The following is a 21,573-nucleotide window of genomic DNA, read 5'->3' on the forward strand; positions in this document are numbered from 1 at the left end:
AAAACAACAATAGATATTTGTGACTGTAGAACAAAGGACCTTAACTACTCTTTCCGCAACTTGCACCCTCTGCAAATGAAACCCAAAAAAATGAAATTTACCGTCAAGGACAAAGCACAATGATCAATACCACAGTTGGGAATATGTACATATTTGTGGAAAAAAGCATTGAGATCAAGGAACGACATATAAAAAGCAATGTCATTTTTTCAGCAAATTATATATATATATATTATTTAATATAGATTTAAGATTTTGCTCAAGAAATTCCATCGTCCCAAACTCTAAAACCAATTGCTTTGAAGCGTAGATCATTATACTTGTAAATCTTAATCTTCAAGCTACCAAAGAATAATAAGATGTGTTTTTTATGATCAATTAACTTTTGACTTGGATAAATTGGAACCTACAATAACACAATAAGCATATCAGATATATGTCAATAGGTCAGAGATACAGTACATGTATATTTCATCTCCAGCTTCAAGTCCATAACATCTAAAATGGTAACGTGATCAGCAAATATAAATTTGCATCCTTTAGACAGATGAGCATGGTCCAACAATTTGCGAACTATTTATAAACTCATAAAACGTATCACATAAGTATATCATAATTTGGAGTAGCCTGTGTTGTTGTCCTAATTTAGTTTAAGTGTACAAAATTGTAGTAACTACAACATTATTATGGTAGTTCTTACCATAAGCCATAATCAGAAACAATAAATAACAGTCTTATCATTAGGAAGATAGAAGTTAAAACTGTATAAAAACTGATACAATATTAGAGGAAGATAAGCCATACCTGAATTAGTTATTCAAATGTGTTGTTTGACATCAAGCAAACAATCAGTAGGTGCAAAAAACTCTAAGAACATAATTCTGGTCTTCGTCAGAAAGTAGATCCCTCAGTAAAGTAGATACCTTTACTCCTAAAGCACAAAGTAGATCCCTGTAAAAATCAAGGAAAGTATTGCACAAACAGAATTGTACTCTTTATTTTTGTTAAATCCAAGAAAGTATACACATTCTCTTGTATGTGGATTAGATCTTTGACAATACAATTCAAACCATTGCAAGAAGCATTTATAGAACTCGTGCCGAACATCTGACAGGTTTTAAGTGGGTGATATGTAGCTTTTGGTTTTGATGACTTACCTTTAAGCTGCCAATACCATTGCTGCGATCACGATAATGGTGAGTGTGTTGCAATACCCATGATGAATTAACTTATAGTCTGGAAACTCCTATTCTTTGGCATCCAGATTGGAGTCTACTCCTCCAGAAAAATAATGCGCAACTGACTGAATCTTCTTCTTAACACAGCACCTGCAGTTCAACATGAGAAAAACAATTCAAGTCATGACCTAATTATCTTAAGTTAGTAGCCTAGCAAAAAGCAGTGGACACGATTCATGACCTAATTAATTCAGCAGACCAACATATCTCTAGGTGTTGCTAGAGGAGTCTCACATGAATTTATTATATGTGTGTCTACCTTGAAATTTCGGTATTGAGTGCTAGTGTCAAATCAACTGAAGATGAAAAGAGCAACTGTAACCCACATGAGAATTCCGCTCCCACCATGCTTGCAGATAATACAAACATTACCATCACCTCCCTTTTTCGTCATCAACACCACATCTATTGGTTCTACAGCACAGCCTTGCAACATTCTTTAGTGAGTCCTCCACAAATCTTAGCGTTATGTTTCCCACCATCCTAATGCAAAATAAATAAGAGGTAAAAACGAAATCATATCCAAAATCAAAAAATTATACTTCAATGGCACAAACTCCTATCCAGTATGCCGAACAAGCAATCTCTACTTCTCAGCATCATATTTCATGCTTCTAGCACTAATGATGTGATGTGTGCTTTACTATGATACAAATTACTTGTTAGAGCTAATCTGGAGAAAACTTTTCAAGGTCAATAATAAAAAATCAGTAAGCATCTAACTAATGACACCATAACAGAAAACGTAAAAAAGAAGTCAAGCAATAAATTACCTTTAGCCATGGAAACATATGAAAATCGTTTTCTGCTTGATTTTTGCTGGTGAGAAACAGTAAAACAGAGTCCAAATCAGTAACCTATTATAATAAACCCAAATTAGGAATTCTACAAACCCTAAAAGTAAAAAGATGCACCTGCAAACGATCAGTAAAAAGATGCACTATTCATATTTCTAGATATCATAATGTTATCAACTCCAATTTTTCATACTTACAGATGAGTAATGTAAGGAAAGAAATCCATAATCAAACATAAGCCTGGACAAACATGTAAAATCAATATTACCATCATTAGAAAAGAGCTCACAGTGAACCAAAACGAAACTGCATCTTGCAAATACTTAATTTCAATGTTACTACCTCAATCGTATCTCTGCACTTCGTGATGAGTGTACCTGGAGCTTTCAGGTTGTAAGAATTGTGTACTCCAACTGGAATGTCTCTGTCTCTAGCTGGTCTCAAAGATTGAAGGTGCAAGACCTGCAAAATAACAAAAGGAGTTTATTATCTCAAAATCAAAATACAGAACATGCATTACCAAAAACCCTAACAAACAGAGAATAATACTTGTAGTGGGTTGGAGTAGAGATTAGATTCGTAGAAAACGAATTTGTATACATAAATCTTACTCCCTTTTGATGAAAACAATAATTTATCGTCAACTAAAATCTAACTCTCAACATCTTCAACAGAATGGAATCATCAAGGTTCCAGTAAATCCAGTAACAAAGAACAAAGCAAAAAAAAACTAAATCAAAACAATACAAACCGTCATATTAAACCCTAATCAAATCATCTCTGAAGTTACCATTCAAAAATCTAAGGTTTCAATTTCGATATTTTTACCTCCTCGGAAACATCGACCACCATTGAATCATTCAACATCAATTGGAAATCATTACGAAAAGCACGAACCCAATATGTTTCAATCGATCTGCCTATACCAAACTAAAACCCAATCTATTAAAAAAATTACAGATTTAAAAATCTAGGGTTTCCACATGTTTACCTTGTTCTTCCTTTGCTCTGCATAATTAAACCCTGCCTCCTAAAATTCCTGCAAGCATCAATCACACAAACCACAAATTAAAAAATAGAAACACAAAAATTTGAAGTTTCTGCTAGAGAGAAGAAGAGAAGAAGGCATCAAAAAAGAAAATGGAGACACCGGAATAGATTAGGGTTTTAGGTTTTTATTTTTAATTTTAAGGTTAGCCCTAAAGTTTTGAAAAAATGATGATTAGTTTTTTTTTCCTCTCCGCTAAACACCAGATCTAACGATGGTTTGTTTTGTAGAGAAGAAAAACCTATGTTTGTTCTTGGCGTTTTTTTTTTTTTTTGGTTTTCGGGATGACAAATATAAAAATTACTCTTTTTAACAAAAAAACTCCTTGTTTTTCTCTCTTTTGAGGAAAAGTGGAACAAAGCAATTCTGTGAATGGGTGAGGGTCACTGTTCAACGTGGAACCTAAGGAGCTTAGGATTTTAAAGGAGTTAGATGGTATTGGGCTCCGGGCTCATGGGTTTAATTCCAAGGGGTTTTCCATAGGCACTTAAAATCTTAAATTAAGAGATTCCACGTTGGACGATCACAATCTCTCTTAGTTCATCTAAAATTTAAATGCTTCCAATTGTGTTTCCTATTGGACTTGCTAGGTGGGAGTGGGATTGGATATAAAATGAGGTTCAGTGGTCATCAATCCAAACCTGTGAACAAGGTAGTTCTTTTCATTTTATTAGTGAAAATAATGCAATACATTGATGGGTTGCTAAATATATGCAAAGGGTCACAAACTCAAAGCGCTGATATCAACTGATTCCAAGTTATGCTATGATTTTGACCGTGTACAAGTGGAATGATATGCTTCGGAAAAGAAATGAAATGGCAGCGAATATACTTCCATATGGCCTCGCTTATGCACACAAGCTCTTGTTTCTTCTTCAAACTTAACAAGGAGGAGATCACAGACGATCCATATAAATATCATCTACATAGTAACCTTCCTTTAAGAAAAGGTGATGATTCCTTTCTTTGTACTAGTATAACATGCACGCATGATGTGCCTGTCATTTTGTTTGTTCCATAATTTTGTTAGTCAACGGTCAAAGTCAACATATGTTCTTTTGCTTAACTATTAATTTTGCGTCTTCTATCCACCCTAGTAAAGATGCACGCACGATGCGAGTGCAGTTTCATTTCAAAACTCACAAAACATATCATCGCAAAACATATCATTCATCGAGTTTTTTTTTTTTCAAAATATAAATAAGATGCTCTCTTACATATTTCATTACACAATTATTATTTTTTAAATTTACCGAAGGCGCCATAAGAGCTTATTTACACACAATATTTTTCGTAAACGTTCAAACTTCATAAGATCTTGCAACAGGAGATACTAATTTAGCATCAGATCTTGTTCTGTAACAACAAATAAACGACCACCACATCAGCAAATTTACGTACCTCTCCAAGCACCTGTATGAAAAAACACAATGGATTTATCAGGTGGCTTGGGATCCTTTTATAGAGCCATGGTATGGCCAGAAAGCAAAATTTAAATCCTTTTTTATATTACTGATATCTACATCTGCACATCCTAACTTCAATGTCACAGAACCAATCAAGGAAGCATAAGGAAACCTACCAATATTTAATAATCATTCATTTGATTTCTCTATTTTAAATCAATTCCATGTTGCCTCAACAAACAAAAACAATTAAGAAATTTGACTAAAGTAAGATGTAGAGGTCCAAGAACTACAGGTTAAATAGTGTCGGCTGCATAGGCATAACCCACAAATTACCACTACAAAGCGAAAGGAAGGCAGAAGGCAGTTGAAGCCTTGCAAGGTTCGAAATGTTGTAACTTTGTCGTTACTACATTGCAGCAAACATATTTAACAGCAAAATTGAGAACTTCAACAATTTCTAGTTTATATACTATAAAGAAGAATTCGATAAAACTCACTGCCAATTTGTTAGTGCCAGATGAACTGTTTAATTGGTAATTTGGAAGATATACTATAAATGTTAGATTTTTTTTTTGTTTTTGTTTTTGTTTTTGTTTTGGATGAAACCAAATCACTGAGTTTTGCACGTGTATATTTTGTTTGCATCCTTTTACATTACTAATTATATGCAAAATGTAACTTAAGAAATGCCAACTGAGTTACTAACTCATATCCTACAGTTCAATTTATCCCTTTTTGGTGCGAGTCTCTACTCTACTTTCCAAAATATGAAAAGCATCAAGTAAGCTAGATATCAAGTCAATAATAAGATGGCATAAAGTGGTTGTATGTAGAGTAAACACATCAAATTCAAGTAATTCAGCAAGACGAAATCCTCCAGTAACAAACATTTTTATGCATTTATGCAGAGAGTTGTGGCTAGAGTACACAATATGGAAAAAGAGTCAAAAGTCATTTCAACAACCGACTATGAAGTAATCAAATAAGAATGTTAAGTAATCCTCACCTGAACTCCTCAACCTTGTGTAAACTCCATTATCATCGACTGTTGCTTCAATACCTACAAAGCACAACTGAATATCAGACATCAGTTTTTGTACAGACACATGACTTCTTCAAGACTGAAAGCAAAACTGAGCATTATTTTCTATGGGGCATTTCAACAAACAATTATGGGGAAAAAAAAGAAACATTTAACCCCCTAAGTGGATTTTTCTGAATAAATCCAAAAGACAACATGATTATTCTCATATGACATATATATGTGCATCAGCAACTATTGACACCAGCAGAAAAGATAGTACAACTACATAATTAACATTTAAAAGGAAAAATGAATATCAAAATGCAACTATCATCGAAGGCATGGTACAATCTAATTACATTCTACAAAGAAATCAACGCCATTGTCACAAAAAACAATCATTCCATATATGCCAAGTGCGTTAGCATCAGATTGTCACCTCCATTTAACATATCGCCATTTCTTCTTATTCAAAACTCAGCTCACTGTTTTATATCGTTCCCCATCATCATCATAGTCATCCTATAAGATACTACGTCGAAACCAATATGTTGATGCTCAGTCACCAATCCACTTGTGGGTATATTTCCTCAGAAGATTTTGATCTCTTGCTAAAAATAATCTATTGATCCAAACAAACACAATGAACTTAATAAATTAGCATGACATAAGTTATTGATGAGCAAGTGGAAGATGAAATATAGGTAACTAATACTTGCTAGGATATTCCTGCCACATTCTTCTTGTAACCTAATATTCGAAGTCATTTATCTACAACGACGTGGGAGAACATTAAATTTCGCATGAGATAGAGCTGTTGTTTACACTATTTTCGACTACGTATTTCAACAAACATTTTGAGTGAACACTCAAAGAAACCGCATTAGAATCAAATTTGTTAGCTCATCATCCGGTACGTGTGACATATGACACACGATACTCTGTTGGTTCACGGTTTTTGTATTTAGGCAATAGTGTTTAATTAGGAAACACTCCTTCATTGCGGTTCAAGGAAGTCTCTGTATATATACATATGTATCTCGTGTAACTTTGGTGTATGTGAAATAATATTAAAAGAAGATTAAACTTCTGTTAAACCCTTCTCTTCTTCTATCTACTTTTTCTTCAGTTAACCTAAACCCTAAATAATTCTAGCTTGGTATCAGCTAGGTTTAGGTCCTTTTAACTCTATTTTCGATTAGTCTTCTTCCCCAAAAAAAAAATAATAAAAAAAACAACATGTCTACTGGAGCCTCTACAACCTCTGCAATCATTGATTCGTCTCCTTCTCTACTTTCAACAATGGCCCCTGTTCAATTCTCTCAACCTCATCATATCATCACTGTTAAATTAGATGAAAACAACTATTCTTTGTGGCGAGCTCAGTTTTTGCCGTATCTTCAAGGTTACGATCTCGATGGTTATGTTGCTGGTACGAGACCCTGCCCAGCACCTTCCGTTGATAATGCAACCCCTACCCCGACTTTTCTTTCATGGACAAAACAGGATATTATCCTGGTAAGTTGGTTGTTCTCCTCTCTTACACCTGTTGTTTTTCGGCACGTTCATCGTCTTACAACTTCCAAAGCTATCTGGGACTCTCCTGAAGCTCAATATGCTTCCAAATCTGATGAACAAATTCATCATCTTCATAGTCAGCTCCGTGCTCTTAAAAAAGGTCAAAAACCATGCGAGAATATATCAATCATGCTCGTGACTTAGTGGATAGTCTTGCTGCTGCCAATACAACGGTTACCAACAAAGAATTTCGTCACTGTCTTCTCGCCGGTCTTGACAGTTCTTATGATGTTATTGTTACATCCTTGATACCATGATGAGTTCTCTAACCGTGGAAGATTTTCTCACTTTTCTTCTAACTTTTGAGTTACGTATGTAGCATCAGGAGAAAGCGTTGCATACTCAGCCTGTAGCAAACTTTGTTGCTCAATCCCGTGGAGCTTCGTCGACTTCATCTCGTTTCTACAATCCCGACCCAACTCAATCCGTCTAGGCATCAACTAGGCCCAATTCTGCAGCGACCACAGCTCGACCCAACTATGGAGTGACCTTGTTCATGCCCAACTATGGAGCGAACAACAGATTTTCGAACAACAACTCTCGTTTTTCAGCTCCTCCATCACAACGCAACCGGTTTGAGCTTCCTTGTCAGATTTGTGGTCGTCCCAATCATGAAGCACCGGACTGCTGGAACCGGTTTGATCGTGGCTTTCGTCCTCCGCGTCGTCAACCACCAACTTCCGCACCACGTGCATATACTGCTCAAACTGTTGCCAACTCCTCCATGGACTCCTGATAGTGGTGCTACCGATCATATAACGAATGATCACTCTCGTCTTCAGTTTCCAACTGAGTATACTGGTCCTGATCAAATACAGATGGGTAATTGTTCTTCTATACCAATTTCTAATGTTGGTTCCTCTATTTTGGGAACTCCCAATCGTAAGTTGCATCTTCGTAATGTTCTTTTTGCACCAAAAATCTCTCATAATCTCTTATCTGTTTCTCGCCTTACTACCGATAATAATGTCTTATTTGAATTTCATCCAAATTTTTGTCTTGTGAAGGATCGATGTACCGGGAAGGTACTTCTTCGCGGCAGTAGAAAGGGTGGTCTTTATCAACTTGATGACTCGTCTCAATCTCCTAAAGCTTGCATAGGAGAACGTGCAAGTTTACAAGACTGGCATGCTAGAATGGGACATCCAATGATGCGCACAGTTCGCAAAGTTATTTCTCAGTTTTCTCTTCCGCTTTCAAACCAAACTATTAGTTTTTGCTCATCTTGTCATGAGCATAGGAGTCATAAGTTACCTTTTAAATCCAGTACAACTATTTATTTGAATCCATTAAATTTAATTGTCTCGGATGTATGGGGACCCTCTCATATTTTATCTAATGAAGGTTACAAATATTATGTCATATTTATTGATGCGTATAGTCGTTTTACTTGGATGTTTCCTATGTCTTAGTAATATGATGTTTTCTCTATATTACTTTTGTTTCAAAAGCATGTCGAAAATCTTTTTAATCGAAAGATAAAAATATTTCAGTCTGACAATGCTGCTGAGTATCGCAAACTTACTCCGCATCTCCAGAAACTTGGAATTTTTAATCGTTTTTCATGCCCACATACTTCTGAGCAAAATGTTTTGGTTGAACGTCGTCACCGTCATATTCGTGAAACTGTTCTTACAATCCTAAATATGTCTTTTGTGCCGTCTTCATATTTGTATGATTCATTTTACACTGCTTGTTATTTAATGAATCGTGTCCCTTCGACTTTCGTTAATAATTTTTCTCCATATGAAGTTGTTTTTGGTATCCCACCTGATTACACTTCGCTTCGTGTATTTGGTTGTCTATGTTTTCCTTATCTACGTCCGTATAGGTCTCACAAAATGGAACCTCTTTCTTCTCCTTGTGTTTTTATTGGTAATAGTACATCTCATAAGGGTTATAAGTGTCTTCATATTCCTACGGGTCGAATATACATCAGTCTTCATGTTGTTTTTGATGAGACCACCTTTCCCTTTGCGCCCGCATCATCACCTTCTCTGGCATCGACTCCTTCACAAGTAACTCCATCTTCTCCTTTCTCTATTTCTTTACCTCCAATTTCATCTACTCGATCTTCTGTGAATCCGGACCTATCAACTCGCACGGCTCCAACAAGGACGTCTTCACCTGCTCAGCTACTGTCTCCTCCGTATCCAACGAGGCAGTCGTCATTTTCTCAACAGCTGAAAACATTCCAGTCTCCAACAGCTCCTCGGTCTCCATACAGTTCACACACAGATGCTGAACTGTTGTCACTATCTCTCATACTAGTTTTTCTGCACCTGCTTTCCATGTGGATTTATCTTCCACCAACGATTGGTCTGAAACACCTGTCGCTGTTCAGTCTCCAGAACCTGCCAATCCTCTGTCTCCAGCACCTGCCAATACTCGGTCTTCAGAACCTGTTAATACTCGGGCTCCAGTGCCTGCCAATGATCAGCCTTCTGCATATTTTGATGTGCTCAGCTCTCCACATACGGTAGAAGACTCCAGTACTCGGGCTTCTGCTGTACTACCAATTGTTGCAACACATCCAATGGTGACAAGGGATAAGGATGGTATCTTTAAACCCAAATCCAAATATGCACTGGTATGTGATTCACTTTATGAAACTACTTGCATTTCCCAGGCTCATAAAGATTCAGACTGGTGTGTCTCATCTGATGATGAGATAAATGCATTAATTCTCAATGGTACATGGTCACTAGTACCATATGATCCTTCTATGAATGTTATTGGATGTAAATGGGTTTTTTGTATCAAACGAAATCCTGATAGTACAATTGCACGTCGTAAATCTCGCTTAGTTGCAAAAGGATACAATCAACAAGAAGGGATTGATTACTCTGAAACGTTTAGTCCGACCGTTAAACCATGTACTATATGTATTATTCTTACATTGGTGTTATCTTCCAATTGGCCTATTCATCAACTTGATGTGCAGAATGCTGTCTTACATGGAGAACTTCAAAAAGAGGTGTACATGAAACAACCTCCAGGTTATGTGGATTCTCGTTTCCCTTCACATGTATGCAAATTACATCGTTCTCTATATGGCCTTAAACAGGCTCCTCGTTCGTGGTACCACAGACTCAGTACTTTTTTGCTGCAAATTGGGTTTATTACTTCGAAGTGTGACTCGTCATTGTTTATTTACAATGGAACTTATGGTGCTATTTACTTGTTAGTCTACGTGGATGATATTATCGTTACTGGATCCAATCCTACAGGTATTGCCTATATTCTCACTCGTTTACAACAAGAATTTGCAATTAAAGATCTTGGTTCTCTTATTTTCTTGGCATTGAGGCGACTCGTACTTCTTCGGGTTTATTTATTTCTCAACAACGTTATGCTCATGATCTTCTTATTCGGGCGACAATGGATGGCGTCAAACCAATTAGTACTCCACTCAGTACTTCTGGTGATATTTCTTCTGATCGTAGCACTTTGTTAACTGATGCTACTGAATATCGTAGTATTGTTGGAGCATTGCAATATTAAAGGTTTACTCGTCCAGATCTTGCATATGCTGTCAATAAAGTTTTCCAATTTATGCATGCTCCTACTGAGTTTCACTGGAGTTTATTTAAGCGTATTCTTCGTTATCTCAAGAGTACAAGTACTTTTGGTATACTTCTTCAGCCATCACCTTCTCTGCAATTGTCTTTCAGTGCATATACTGATCCTGATTGGGCTGGTTCTCTTGATGATCTTCGTTCTACTAGTGGATATTGTGTTTACATAGGTGGAAATATTGTCTCTTGCAGTGCTCGGAAACAGAAAACAGTATCTCGTTCTAGTACTGAAGCTGAATATCGGGGTCTTGCTATTGCTAGTGCTGAAATTATGTGGATTCAGTCACTCATTTCGGAGATTTGTATCTCTACACGTTCTCCTCCTATATTGTGGTGTGACAACCTTGGTGCAAATTATCTCACAGTTAATCCTATATTTCATGCACGAACAAAACATATAGAAATCGACTTCCATTTTGTTCGTGATCAAGTTGCTTCCAAACTTCTTGATGTTCGTTTTATATCATCTAAAGATCAAGTTGCGGATATATTCACAAAACCAATCTCTAAAGATCGGTTTTCTCTTTTAAGGTTAAAGCTAACGGTTCAAGATCACCCGTTACGCTTGCGGGAGGGTGTTAGCTCATCATCTGGTACGTGTAACATATGACACACGATACCCTGATGGTTCACGGTTTTTGTATTTTAGGAAATAGTGTTTAGTTAGGAAACACTTCTTCCTTGCAGTTCAAGGAAGTCTCTGTATATATACATATGTATCTCGTGTAACTTTGGTGTATGTGAAATAATATTAAAAGAAGATTAAACTTCTGTTAAACCCTTCTCTTCTTCTACTTCTTCTTCAGTTAACCTAAACCCTAAATAGTTCTAGCTAAATTAAGCTGAAAAGGGATTGATTACCTTGAAAAAGTAGAGGTGCAAAACTTATTTCAATCATGGATTAAATCGTAGGAATCAATTCAAACTGTATACTTAATTCAATCGGGTTCTAGGTTTTGATTTGAACTTCTTCGGTATTCGTTGTGGTGAGTTCTGTGCACCAATCTGGAATTAATTCAATCAACTCAGATTAGTGTGAGGAATTGATGAAAATGATAAAAATTAAGATCAAAGAAGAGGGAAGAGATTTCGATCGAGAAGAACAGAACTGAGAAGAAGAGGGAAGAGGTTTCTAACGGAGAGAAAACACGGAGGGTAGCGTAATCGAAAAATGAAGTCGAAAAACTGTTGTCAGCAGGATTCGACCTTGCATCTCGTAACATCATTTAGACGCCCAATGACAGATCTTCCCTTAGTACCCTTTTATTATTACCTTTCACAGTTTTTCTGTTTGGTTATAAAATTTTCATATCAAAGGTTGTATTGGTAATTAAAAAAAAGTTTCACCAAACAATTGGGTCTTTTCTTTATATTAGTATAAGATAAGATAAGATAAGATATGGCCAAATGTTTGTTATGCCAGAAGAATCAGAGTCCAAAACATTTTGCAACATATTGCAGTGGTAGCCCAGTGGTGTTTCCTTAGGGAAACATCATTGTAATTAGTGTATCTAGTTTCAGTTTTCTCTACCACCCCTAGAGCAAGCATATTACTTTAAGAGGCAGACTAAACAATTCAACCTAAAATGTAGAATTGAATAAAATATATCAAATCCTTTAATTATTTTGCCTAATTTCGTGTGTGTATATATATATACATGATGACAACACAAAGAGAATAATAGGTTTCACACTTGATAAGAAAAGAAAACGACTGATTCTAATTCCTTATAATCGAGTTTATATAGAATGTATATGTAATTAGTGACAGATTACATCTTTGTTAACGTGTCAAAGACTCACAGTTTTTACGCAAGAAAACAAGTCTTCAATTGTTTTCAGTTTTCACAACTCTCTTATTATATCCATAAACTGCTACCAAATTAATCAATCACTTGTTATGATTTAATGGTGTTTGGACAAATTCATTCGCCGAATCTTCAATCTTCAATTTGTGGTTCAACAACTTCATAAACATTAGAATCATAACAAGTCTATGATATTTCAAATCGTCCTGATCTTTTCATATTGAGAATAAATTTTAATAAACATTTTTGAAAATTGATGGAGATTTGTTAAAAAAAAATTCAAGGTTTTGTTTGATTTTGAGAAGAAGAAGAAGAAAAGGGGTTTGGTGAATTAATTTTGGTTTTGAAATTTAATTTTAGGTATAATAATGATCAAGGGTATATTTGAATTTTCATAAAAATTAGGTCCCCTTTATCCACCTTAAGCATGTTAAATATCATCTAAAGCCTCCAAATTCCAAAAGATTCAAGCCCCAATAATAGGATTCTAATTTAATCCTGTGAACAAGGTAGTTCTTTTCAGTTTCAAATAAAAACTCTGTATAAAACGCCTAATTAAACTCCCTAAAAACTATCATATCACATGTTTTATATTGTGGGGCCCAAAAGTGACCGCCTGCTAACTCCAAAATGTGCAAGTTTCGTCCTCATGTGAGAGGGCGCTTTTCATGTGGTTTATTTTTCTTGAGATATTATATATCCTCATGTAACAATATCTTAGTAGTTTAATAAATACATGCTTCAAAAAAAAAATATGCAGAAAGTTGACTAAGCAAGAAAAAAATGTTAAAAGCTGAAAAATATAAACTATGGTTTTAACCGTTTAGAGTGCTTCATATCTTTTCAAAAAATAAATAAAATGAAATGACAACAAACATACTTCCATATGCTCTTCATGTACATAAAAACAAAAATCACACAAACTATAAAGGCTTGCAAGAAGAAAGTAAACAAGCTCTCTTCTTCTTGAAAATTTTAGAACATCCCAAATCGTAACTCCACTCCATCTACGAATCTAAGATTGTAACATAATTTTCAATCTTCTTTGCAAGACCTTTATGATTCCTTTCTTTCCATTTGACCAAAAGTTTGTTTTAATGGAAGAATCAAAGTCTAGATAACTTTGCAATATGTTATAATCTGTTTCTTTTCTTTTCGGATACCACATTGTAATGTTAGTAGTTTTTAGACTTTAGTTTTCTCCCCCATCTTAAAGAGTGCATGACATTTACGAGTCCGATAGAAAAATCAAACTAAGACAGTCATAGAATAGAATATTTTCAGACCATTATATTTTCTCCAAAGCTGGTTTCCATCAGTATACATACGTATAGTTTGAAGCACAAAGGTTTAAGAAAAAGTGTGACTTACGGAAAAAAGAAAAATAGGATTTTGTTATCTTGTGCATGGATGCACAAGATAACACATTATCATTGCATCAGAAAAGTGCAAAACCAATTCAAAAAATAAGAGAGATAATGTTTTCTTGCATTGAAGATTGTAAAACTTCACTCATAATAATTGCATGTTTGATAAATCTATGTTAATTTACATTTCCAATGCAATAAAACACTATCTCTTTTTTTTATTTTAATTGGTTTTGCACTTTCCGATGCAATGGTTGGGTGTTAATTTGTGCATGGATGCACAAAATAACAAAACCCATATAGAAAAGCCCATAAGAGATGATAAACAAAACCCTATATCGCTATATAAATTGAGTTCGACTTTGTATACCCAGCTTTAACCGGGGTGCACGTTCCTCCCTCCTAATTAGCCAGAATTCTTTGGACGTTATCTATTTAGTTTAATCTTTTTATCTTTTTATTTTTGTTAACAAAACTATAATAATAAATGCATATATTGGATGCACATTTGTCTAAACCTCCATTATGGCTTTCTCCTTCTTCTTTTTCTTTGAAAAAACAAAGATGGAAGGTTTGTGTGTTCGTTCTCGTTGATGACAGTGGCGTAGCTAACCGGGGGAAAAAGTTTGCACTCGCAGTGCGAGAGCATTGTTTGAACTAGCAAATCTAAAACCACTAGATTATTTAGATATGACATCACTAAACTGTGCTTTAACCACAGTTATCTCTTCCTGGTTTAATTTCATTTTTCCATCAAGTTTTAGTTCTGAAATCATTGGTGACAAATTTACATACAGTATTGCTGCAAATACATTATCTTGAAAATCAACTATTTCTTGTTCTTCTTCAAGAAGTCTAAAGACTCACTACCATTAGACTCATATGCACATGATTTCTTAAAAATTCGTTCAGCAACAAGCAATTTCTTGTTGAAACAAAACAATTCTCATCACCGTACGGTTCTTATGGCTTGGAAACTTTTGATCAGACGTTGAGTTGTAATGATAATCCAACATGCACTTCATCATTAAAATTATTCATCGAAACCCCATGAACGATTAACGATGATTAGTAAGAGTTTATCATATTAGTTTAAGTTAGGCTTCCCATTTTCTTATCATATTAGTTTGATTAGGTTAGTAGGTGCTTCCATTTTCTCGAGATTATATTACTTTTTTTGTGTGCATGATTATGTTAACAGTGGTGGTAATCTAAGAGATTGATTTTGCCAAAACTACAGGAATCCATAATACTGTTTCTCTACATGATATTAAAATGGAGATAGTCACGGAGTTGAGTTTGGGTTGAATTTGTATCCCAGACCTGAGTATTAACAATTTCTTTGGATTGACTTTGCATCTGGTACATAATCATATACTCCTTCCGTTCCGATTTACTTGACGTTGTAGAGTTTTTCACGGAGATTAAGAAATACCATACAGAATAAAATCATTCCAATTCTACCCATATTAATTCTTCTTAAAATTTTAAATGACTAGTTTTTAATTTCTAGATTTTAGAGAAAGTTATCAATTCCCTAGTAATTTACTTGGGATATACTACCAAACTAGAGTAGATTTACAATTAGAGTATTGATTACAATAAAAATTAATGATATTGTATGATTCCAAAGCAAGGACAAATCAGTTAGAATATGAGAAAAATACTAAAATTATCATCTATTTTGGAACATATAAAAAACCCTAAAACATCAAGTAAAATGGAACGAAGGGAATAAAAAATATTAGTAGTGCGTATAATTGTTGAGAAGCCTTCATTCGTGAAAATATATCATCTCGGAGGCCGTAGATGTGTGTAGAGATCAATGAAAATCAAGAAAGAACCCATAAGAATTACAAGAAAAACGTATAATTTAGAATTGTTTCTGTGATTGAAACAGCCCCAGGGAAGCAATTTTACAAGGTATAACTAGGGTTAAACCCAAAGTTTAGTGATGTCATATCTAGGAGATCCAACGGATTTGGAGCTGCTAATTCAAAGATGATCTCGCACTGCGAGTGCAAATTTTTTCACAAAATTGGTTAAAAAGATCAAAAGCAACAATTTCTGGGTGAGAAAGACATTTAGATTTTGATACTGTTTAAATGGACAAAAATGTAAAAAAAGTCGGGATGTAAACAGTTTCATCCTACCCATTTTCAAATACTTTTTCTTATTTTTAATTTACATCAGGATGCATCCAGTTTAATCTTTGCTATTTTTTAAGTTTAAATCTGGATGAATCCAGTTTCATCCTTATTATTTTTTTGATGTCCATTTTACCCATACTAATTTTTACTCGTCCATTTGAACAATTTTTTAAAAATATTTGGACAAATGACCCAGTTTCCGAAATCTTTTTCCAAGACCAGACAAGGGCATTTGCCCTTGACGTCAACCATATATTTGTTCCCCATGTATGGACAGTCAATAACAGTGGTATGGTACTTCCGACTATCTAATCAGTGGAGGAGAAATATTTATCCACCTTAGCGCGAAATAAATGACAGAAATAGAGTGAGAAAATCCCCAAAGAAAACAGAGAAATGATCTGCCTCATTAGTCCTGGATTACTCAGCCATGAATGTTCATTCCCAAATAAATCTCCCAGGTTTAATCAATTCAAAAGAAGAAACCCACATTTTGTCATAATCAGATCATCTTCACAAAATAGTGAAAACCCATTTCCTCCGATAAAATCAGCTAAAAGAGTAGTACTTGTAAGACATGGACAGAGTACATGGAATGAAGAAGGACGAATTCAAGGTAGTTCGAATTTCTCTGTTCTTACAAAGAAAGGTGAATCTCAAGCTGAAACATCTCGGCAGATGTTAGCTAATGATACATTTGATGTCTGTTTTAACAGGTAATAATTTGAGTTCCTACTCATTCTGTTTAGGCATAGATAATTCAGTTCCTTTAGTGCTACCCATTGATTGAAAATGTTGTGTATTTTTTCCCAGCCCGTTAAATCGATCGAAGAAGACGGCAGAGATCATATGGGATGCTCGTAAGGAGGCTATGATACCAGAATTTGATTTACGGGAAATCGATCTTTATTCTTTTCAGGTTAGTTAGTTGGATTTTATGAATGTAGCTTAAGTGTTTGAGAATTTGTGTAAGAGGAAATGTTTCTGAAAATTGTGGAATTCTTTTTAGGGACTTCTGAAAAATGAAGGGACAGAGAAGTATGGTGAAGAATATAGGCAGTGGCAAAATGATGCACCAAATTTTGAGATTGATGGTCATTACCCGGTGAGAGAATTGTGGGTTCGTGCTAGAAATTGTTGGGCTAAAATTCTTTCTCATGAAGGGGAGTCTGTGCTTGTTGTTGCTCATAATGCTATTAATCAAGCTCTTGTTGCTACTGCTATGGGTGCTTAGTTCTTCCTCTTTCAAATGTTTGTTGAATTAATGGAGTTCTTTAGTATTCAATCTCAATAGCATTGTTGGTTGTGTTGATTAGGATTGGGTACGGAGTACTTCAGGGTTCTACTTCAAAGTAATTGTGGTGTAAGTGTTTTGGATTTCACTCCTGTGGATGACAGTGAATCTCCACACATCTGCCTTAATCGTTTGAATCAGGTACATATAACAAGTTCAAGCTATTTTGGGTGTATCTTCTCTACTTATTGTTATTCATGTAAATTATTGACTAATGCATTTCTTAATGGAAAATCATCTTATATGGTTTCGCTGTAGACACCCAAGTCACCTATACCACCAACAAGTTCTGCCGGTAGAAAAAGTAGTAAACAACTAATTCTTGTGTGCCATGGAAATGTTGAGGTATGAGACCGGTTCATCATTCGAAGAGTTAGTGTTCCTACTTTCTTAATATCCTTGATTGTAGTCATTTGGGTTATTGGGGACATAAGAGATTTTCCTTAATGTTGGACAGGCTACATCCCCGAATTCTCCTGATGGACCAATGGACATGCTCGGGGTTATACAGGTTATCTGTCTTTATGAGTTGCCTTGATAACCAAAGAACAAGGCTTCCTTAATCTGATATCTTGTTTTTTGATTACTCATATAACAGTCCCAGAAAACTGCTGAGCTTCTTCTAGACTTAAAGGTAACATCAGTAGTTTGCAGCTCTCGGATAGCCTCCATTGATAGTGCCACGACCATCTCCAAGGTATATTCTGTTTCCCTTGTAAGTTATTGAGTTTAGTTTGACCACAATTCTTGTCGTGGAAATCTAATGCTTATACTTTCCAAGAACATGAATAATTCAATATTTATTGTAACTAGGTAGACTTGATTTGTAGGTTCAAGAAGGTGCTGTTTGCTTGGGTGCTGACACTGTACCTCGCTTAGTGGAGATGAAGCAACTGAACGAACTAGAAGTTGATTCCATTTTTCAGCAATCAAGAACGGTAAATTCAAAAACTGAGTAAATACTTTGAAATTTTAGTAAAAACCTTGAGCTAAATCTTCGGTGAGTTCAGTAACAACGTTACGTAATCATACAGGATCCAATTGAGTCCTCATTTCTTCATTCCGGTTGGCTAAACAATTTCGAGGATCAAGTGGCCACGGACATATGGAATCGATCAGGGAAAGCATGGAAATCTTTACTAGATGAGTTATCTGATGAATCCGAGGGAGAAAAAAATCTGGTGGTTGTCGGACATCCTGCAGTACACATTGCTTTAATAGGACAATGTCTTAATTTGACCAAAGAATGGAAGGGATCATTTCATCTTGATGCTGGTAGCATTAGTGTCATAGATTTCCCTGATGGACCTAGTGGAAAAGGTGTTATACGATGCCTAAATTATACTGCCCATTTAGGGAGGTGGTCGATACCTGTTACAAGGTCAAGTGTGGATAATAAAGAGGTTTAGATGTAAATACAATATGTTCGTACAGATGGAGAAACTTGTGGCTGATGATTGAGAGATTCCATTCCTGGTTGTGTACTATCAAGTTTTAACATTATGGTTCACGTCGAAATATTCCCTTTGTTCTTGTAATATTTAGGGTGAAATAGCTTACGGATACGGCACAAGGACCTTAATACACCGCGTAATTGAAGGAGATTTGAAACTAAGCCATAGCCTAATGGACATGGAAGCATTGTGACCGTATCTCTTGTGTATGAGAAGATGAGTGAGGATACTCCAACTCCCTTTGATCATCTAAAATTCTTCCATCAGAATATCGTAGACATGAATTCTCACATCTGCGCTTCTGAATAAAATATCTCCGACTTCAGTCTTGAGTGTACGTATGCACGTACAAATGAACGTCATTACATGTTGTTTGACTTGCTGTACGTGTAAGCTTATTGCTGCACTATTATGCCTATGCATATTTGATTCAGTAAGACTATGGGATCCTGTCATCTCGGTTTATCATTTTGAATACTAAATCAAGTAATCGTTTTAAATGTTTTTTATTTGGCAAGGATGTGATCAACAAAATTGCTGCTGTCTGTACTTTTGTTTTCTGTTTGTTAGAAACATTTCACTATGTTTACAAATACTGTTCACGTACATTTTAGTGATGGATACGCAAGTAAACACTAAAATGTACGTACATTCAAAAACTGCATGAAACGTTCTTCCAAAATGAATGTATAAATTGCATGAAAGCTTCATTTTTATTCTAACCGCCCATGAAAAGCTTCATGCATCATTCAACTAAATATTGAGTGCCATATCGAACATTGAAATGATTTTACGGACTTGTGGAAAGCTATGGGTTCGCCCGGACACAAACTAGGCGCCATAGGGAAGTAACCGGATGAGCTTTAATGACTTAACATAGCAGTTCTGTTGGAGATTTAAAAGCCAAAACTCACTTACAGCACGACAAGTTCCACATGGGTTGAAAAAGTCAATCAAGGGGATGATACGGTAACATGTGTGTTTAGGTTTGCCTATAGGCTATAGCTCATTGTTTGGTTGTAAAGGTTTGAAATGTGCCTCGACAGAGATGTGGTACAACAGGAGGAGGAGCGTCCCTGTTTTTGGCGTGTGCTTTGATTCAGGTAAAAATAAAAAATAAAAAATTGAATGTTGAAAAATGGTATCTTCCATGTCCGTCAGAGAACAAAATTATGGGTTCAGAATTTTCGAAATGATGTTATTACAGTAAGAATTATCGCCAGTAAATAGAACGTGGCTCGAATAAATCCACATCATAAGCAAATTGATGCACCAATACAAGACAAGAGAGTCACTTGACTTGTAGTGCTAAAGCAATGACAATTTCATTCATGTTATTTTCTACACAAAATTGGTTAAAAAGACCAAAATAAACAATTCCTGAGTGAAATGGACAGTTAGATTTTGATACTGTTTAAATGGAAAAAAAATGTAAAAATAAGCACGATGTAATCTGTTTCATCATGCCCATTTTCAAATACTTTTTCTTATTTTTAATTTACACAGGATGTATCCAGTTTCATTTTTGCTATTTTTTAAATTTAAGTAAGGATGAAACCAGTTTCATCCTTACTATTTATTTTTTTTGCCATTTCACCCAAACTATTTTTTACTCGTCCATTTGAACCGTGATTTAAAAATATTTGGACAAATGACCCATTTTCCGTATTTTCTAACCGGAGAAATGTAAATGAGAGGGAAAATCATCAATTAATATCATCAGCTGCAACCGTATTGGATCATTTCGAGTCTTGGAGTATGAATAATTTACAAGATTGTTAAGGATCGAGCAAGAGAGAGGAGAGCATAAACACGCGGAAGCAATAGACTACATTGATAATAACTTGGTGTCTCTTTCTCATTAGTTTTTCAAGATATTTATACAATCACAAGACTTGATTCTCAAGATAATTCATAATATAACTCTCACAACTTAAAGTGAGTATCTCCTAAATATAGACTCTCATATATTATTTCTTATTACCCTCCCTCAAGATGGAGCATGTAGATAACGAATGCCCATCTTGGACAAAAGGAATTTAAACTGATCTTTTCATGACGCTTTTGCGAAAATATCTTCCAATCGTAGTTTAAGGACGTTTCGGTCCCCTTCGTAGTTTTTGGACATTACGGTCCCATCTTCGTAGTTTAAGGACGTTTCGGTCCCCTTCGTAGTTTTTGGACATTACGGTCCCATCTTCGTAGTTTAAGGACGTTTCGGTCCCATTGGTAATTTTAGAACATACAGGTCATCGTAGTTTTAGGACGATTTCGGTCCCTTTGTAGTTTTAGAACATACAGGTTCCATCCTACTTTTAGAACGATTTCGGTCCCGTTTGTAGTTTTAGAACATACAGGTTCCATTGCCGTAACACCAAATCCATGTCTTAATCTTCTCCTTCTTCACCTGATTTCGTGGCTTCAAACTCCACCGAAACTTTACCATTATCGGTAGTCACTACATTTCTTTACTGTCGTCAAACCATGACTAAGTGACAGCAACATAATCTCTTCTCGTGTTAACTACAATCACCTCAAACTGCTTTGTACACGAGCACCATCTTGCAATCTTAAAATCAAACTAACGGGTCATTTGGATTGGAGAAAAGCTCATTCTTTTGAACATTCCATGGGTAAGTAAAGCCTTTTTCATCCTATTTCAGTTTGCTAGCTTGATTTTTGGGCATCTAGTATTAGGGATTCTTCTTAAACTTGTCTCGTTGTATGTTTTCGTCAGGGTCCATGATAGCGTATAGGTATGCTTGGTATATTCTCACAAGTTTTTTCTTTCGTCAGTCCATAGGTTTTTCCCATGTTTTCTGATTTAC

At 35.4% G+C, this 21,573-nt stretch overlaps 1 protein-coding gene and 1 long non-coding RNA gene across 2 annotated transcripts; one reads left to right on the plus strand and one right to left on the minus strand.

Annotated features, from left to right (window-relative positions):
- Positions 1-4,299: 4,299 nt before the first annotated feature.
- LOC113309551 lies at positions 4,300-6,330 on the minus strand. Its single transcript, XR_003340656.1, has 3 exons — positions 5,956-6,330; positions 5,499-5,552; positions 4,300-4,496 (listed from the first exon to the last, which is right to left on the minus strand). It is a non-coding gene; the product is annotated as an uncharacterized LOC113309551 (long non-coding RNA).
- Positions 6,331-16,297: 9,967 nt separating this feature from the next.
- On the plus strand, positions 16,298-18,829 carry LOC113313807 (probable 2-carboxy-D-arabinitol-1-phosphatase). The gene is made up of 9 exons (XM_026562596.1): positions 16,298-16,713; positions 16,811-16,916; positions 17,007-17,223; positions 17,314-17,432; positions 17,550-17,636; positions 17,749-17,802; positions 17,890-17,988; positions 18,122-18,229; positions 18,326-18,829. The coding sequence occupies exons 1-9, from the start codon at positions 16,394-16,396 to the stop codon at positions 18,698-18,700; spliced, it is 1,485 nt and encodes a 494-aa protein (XP_026418381.1). The 5' UTR covers positions 16,298-16,393; the 3' UTR covers positions 18,701-18,829.
- The last annotated feature ends 2,744 nt before the right edge of the window (positions 18,830-21,573 follow it).

The sequence above is a fragment of the Papaver somniferum genome, chromosome 9 (assembly GCF_003573695.1).
Source record: "Papaver somniferum cultivar HN1 chromosome 9, ASM357369v1, whole genome shotgun sequence".
NCBI classification, from domain to species: Eukaryota; Viridiplantae; Streptophyta; class Magnoliopsida; order Ranunculales; family Papaveraceae; genus Papaver; species Papaver somniferum.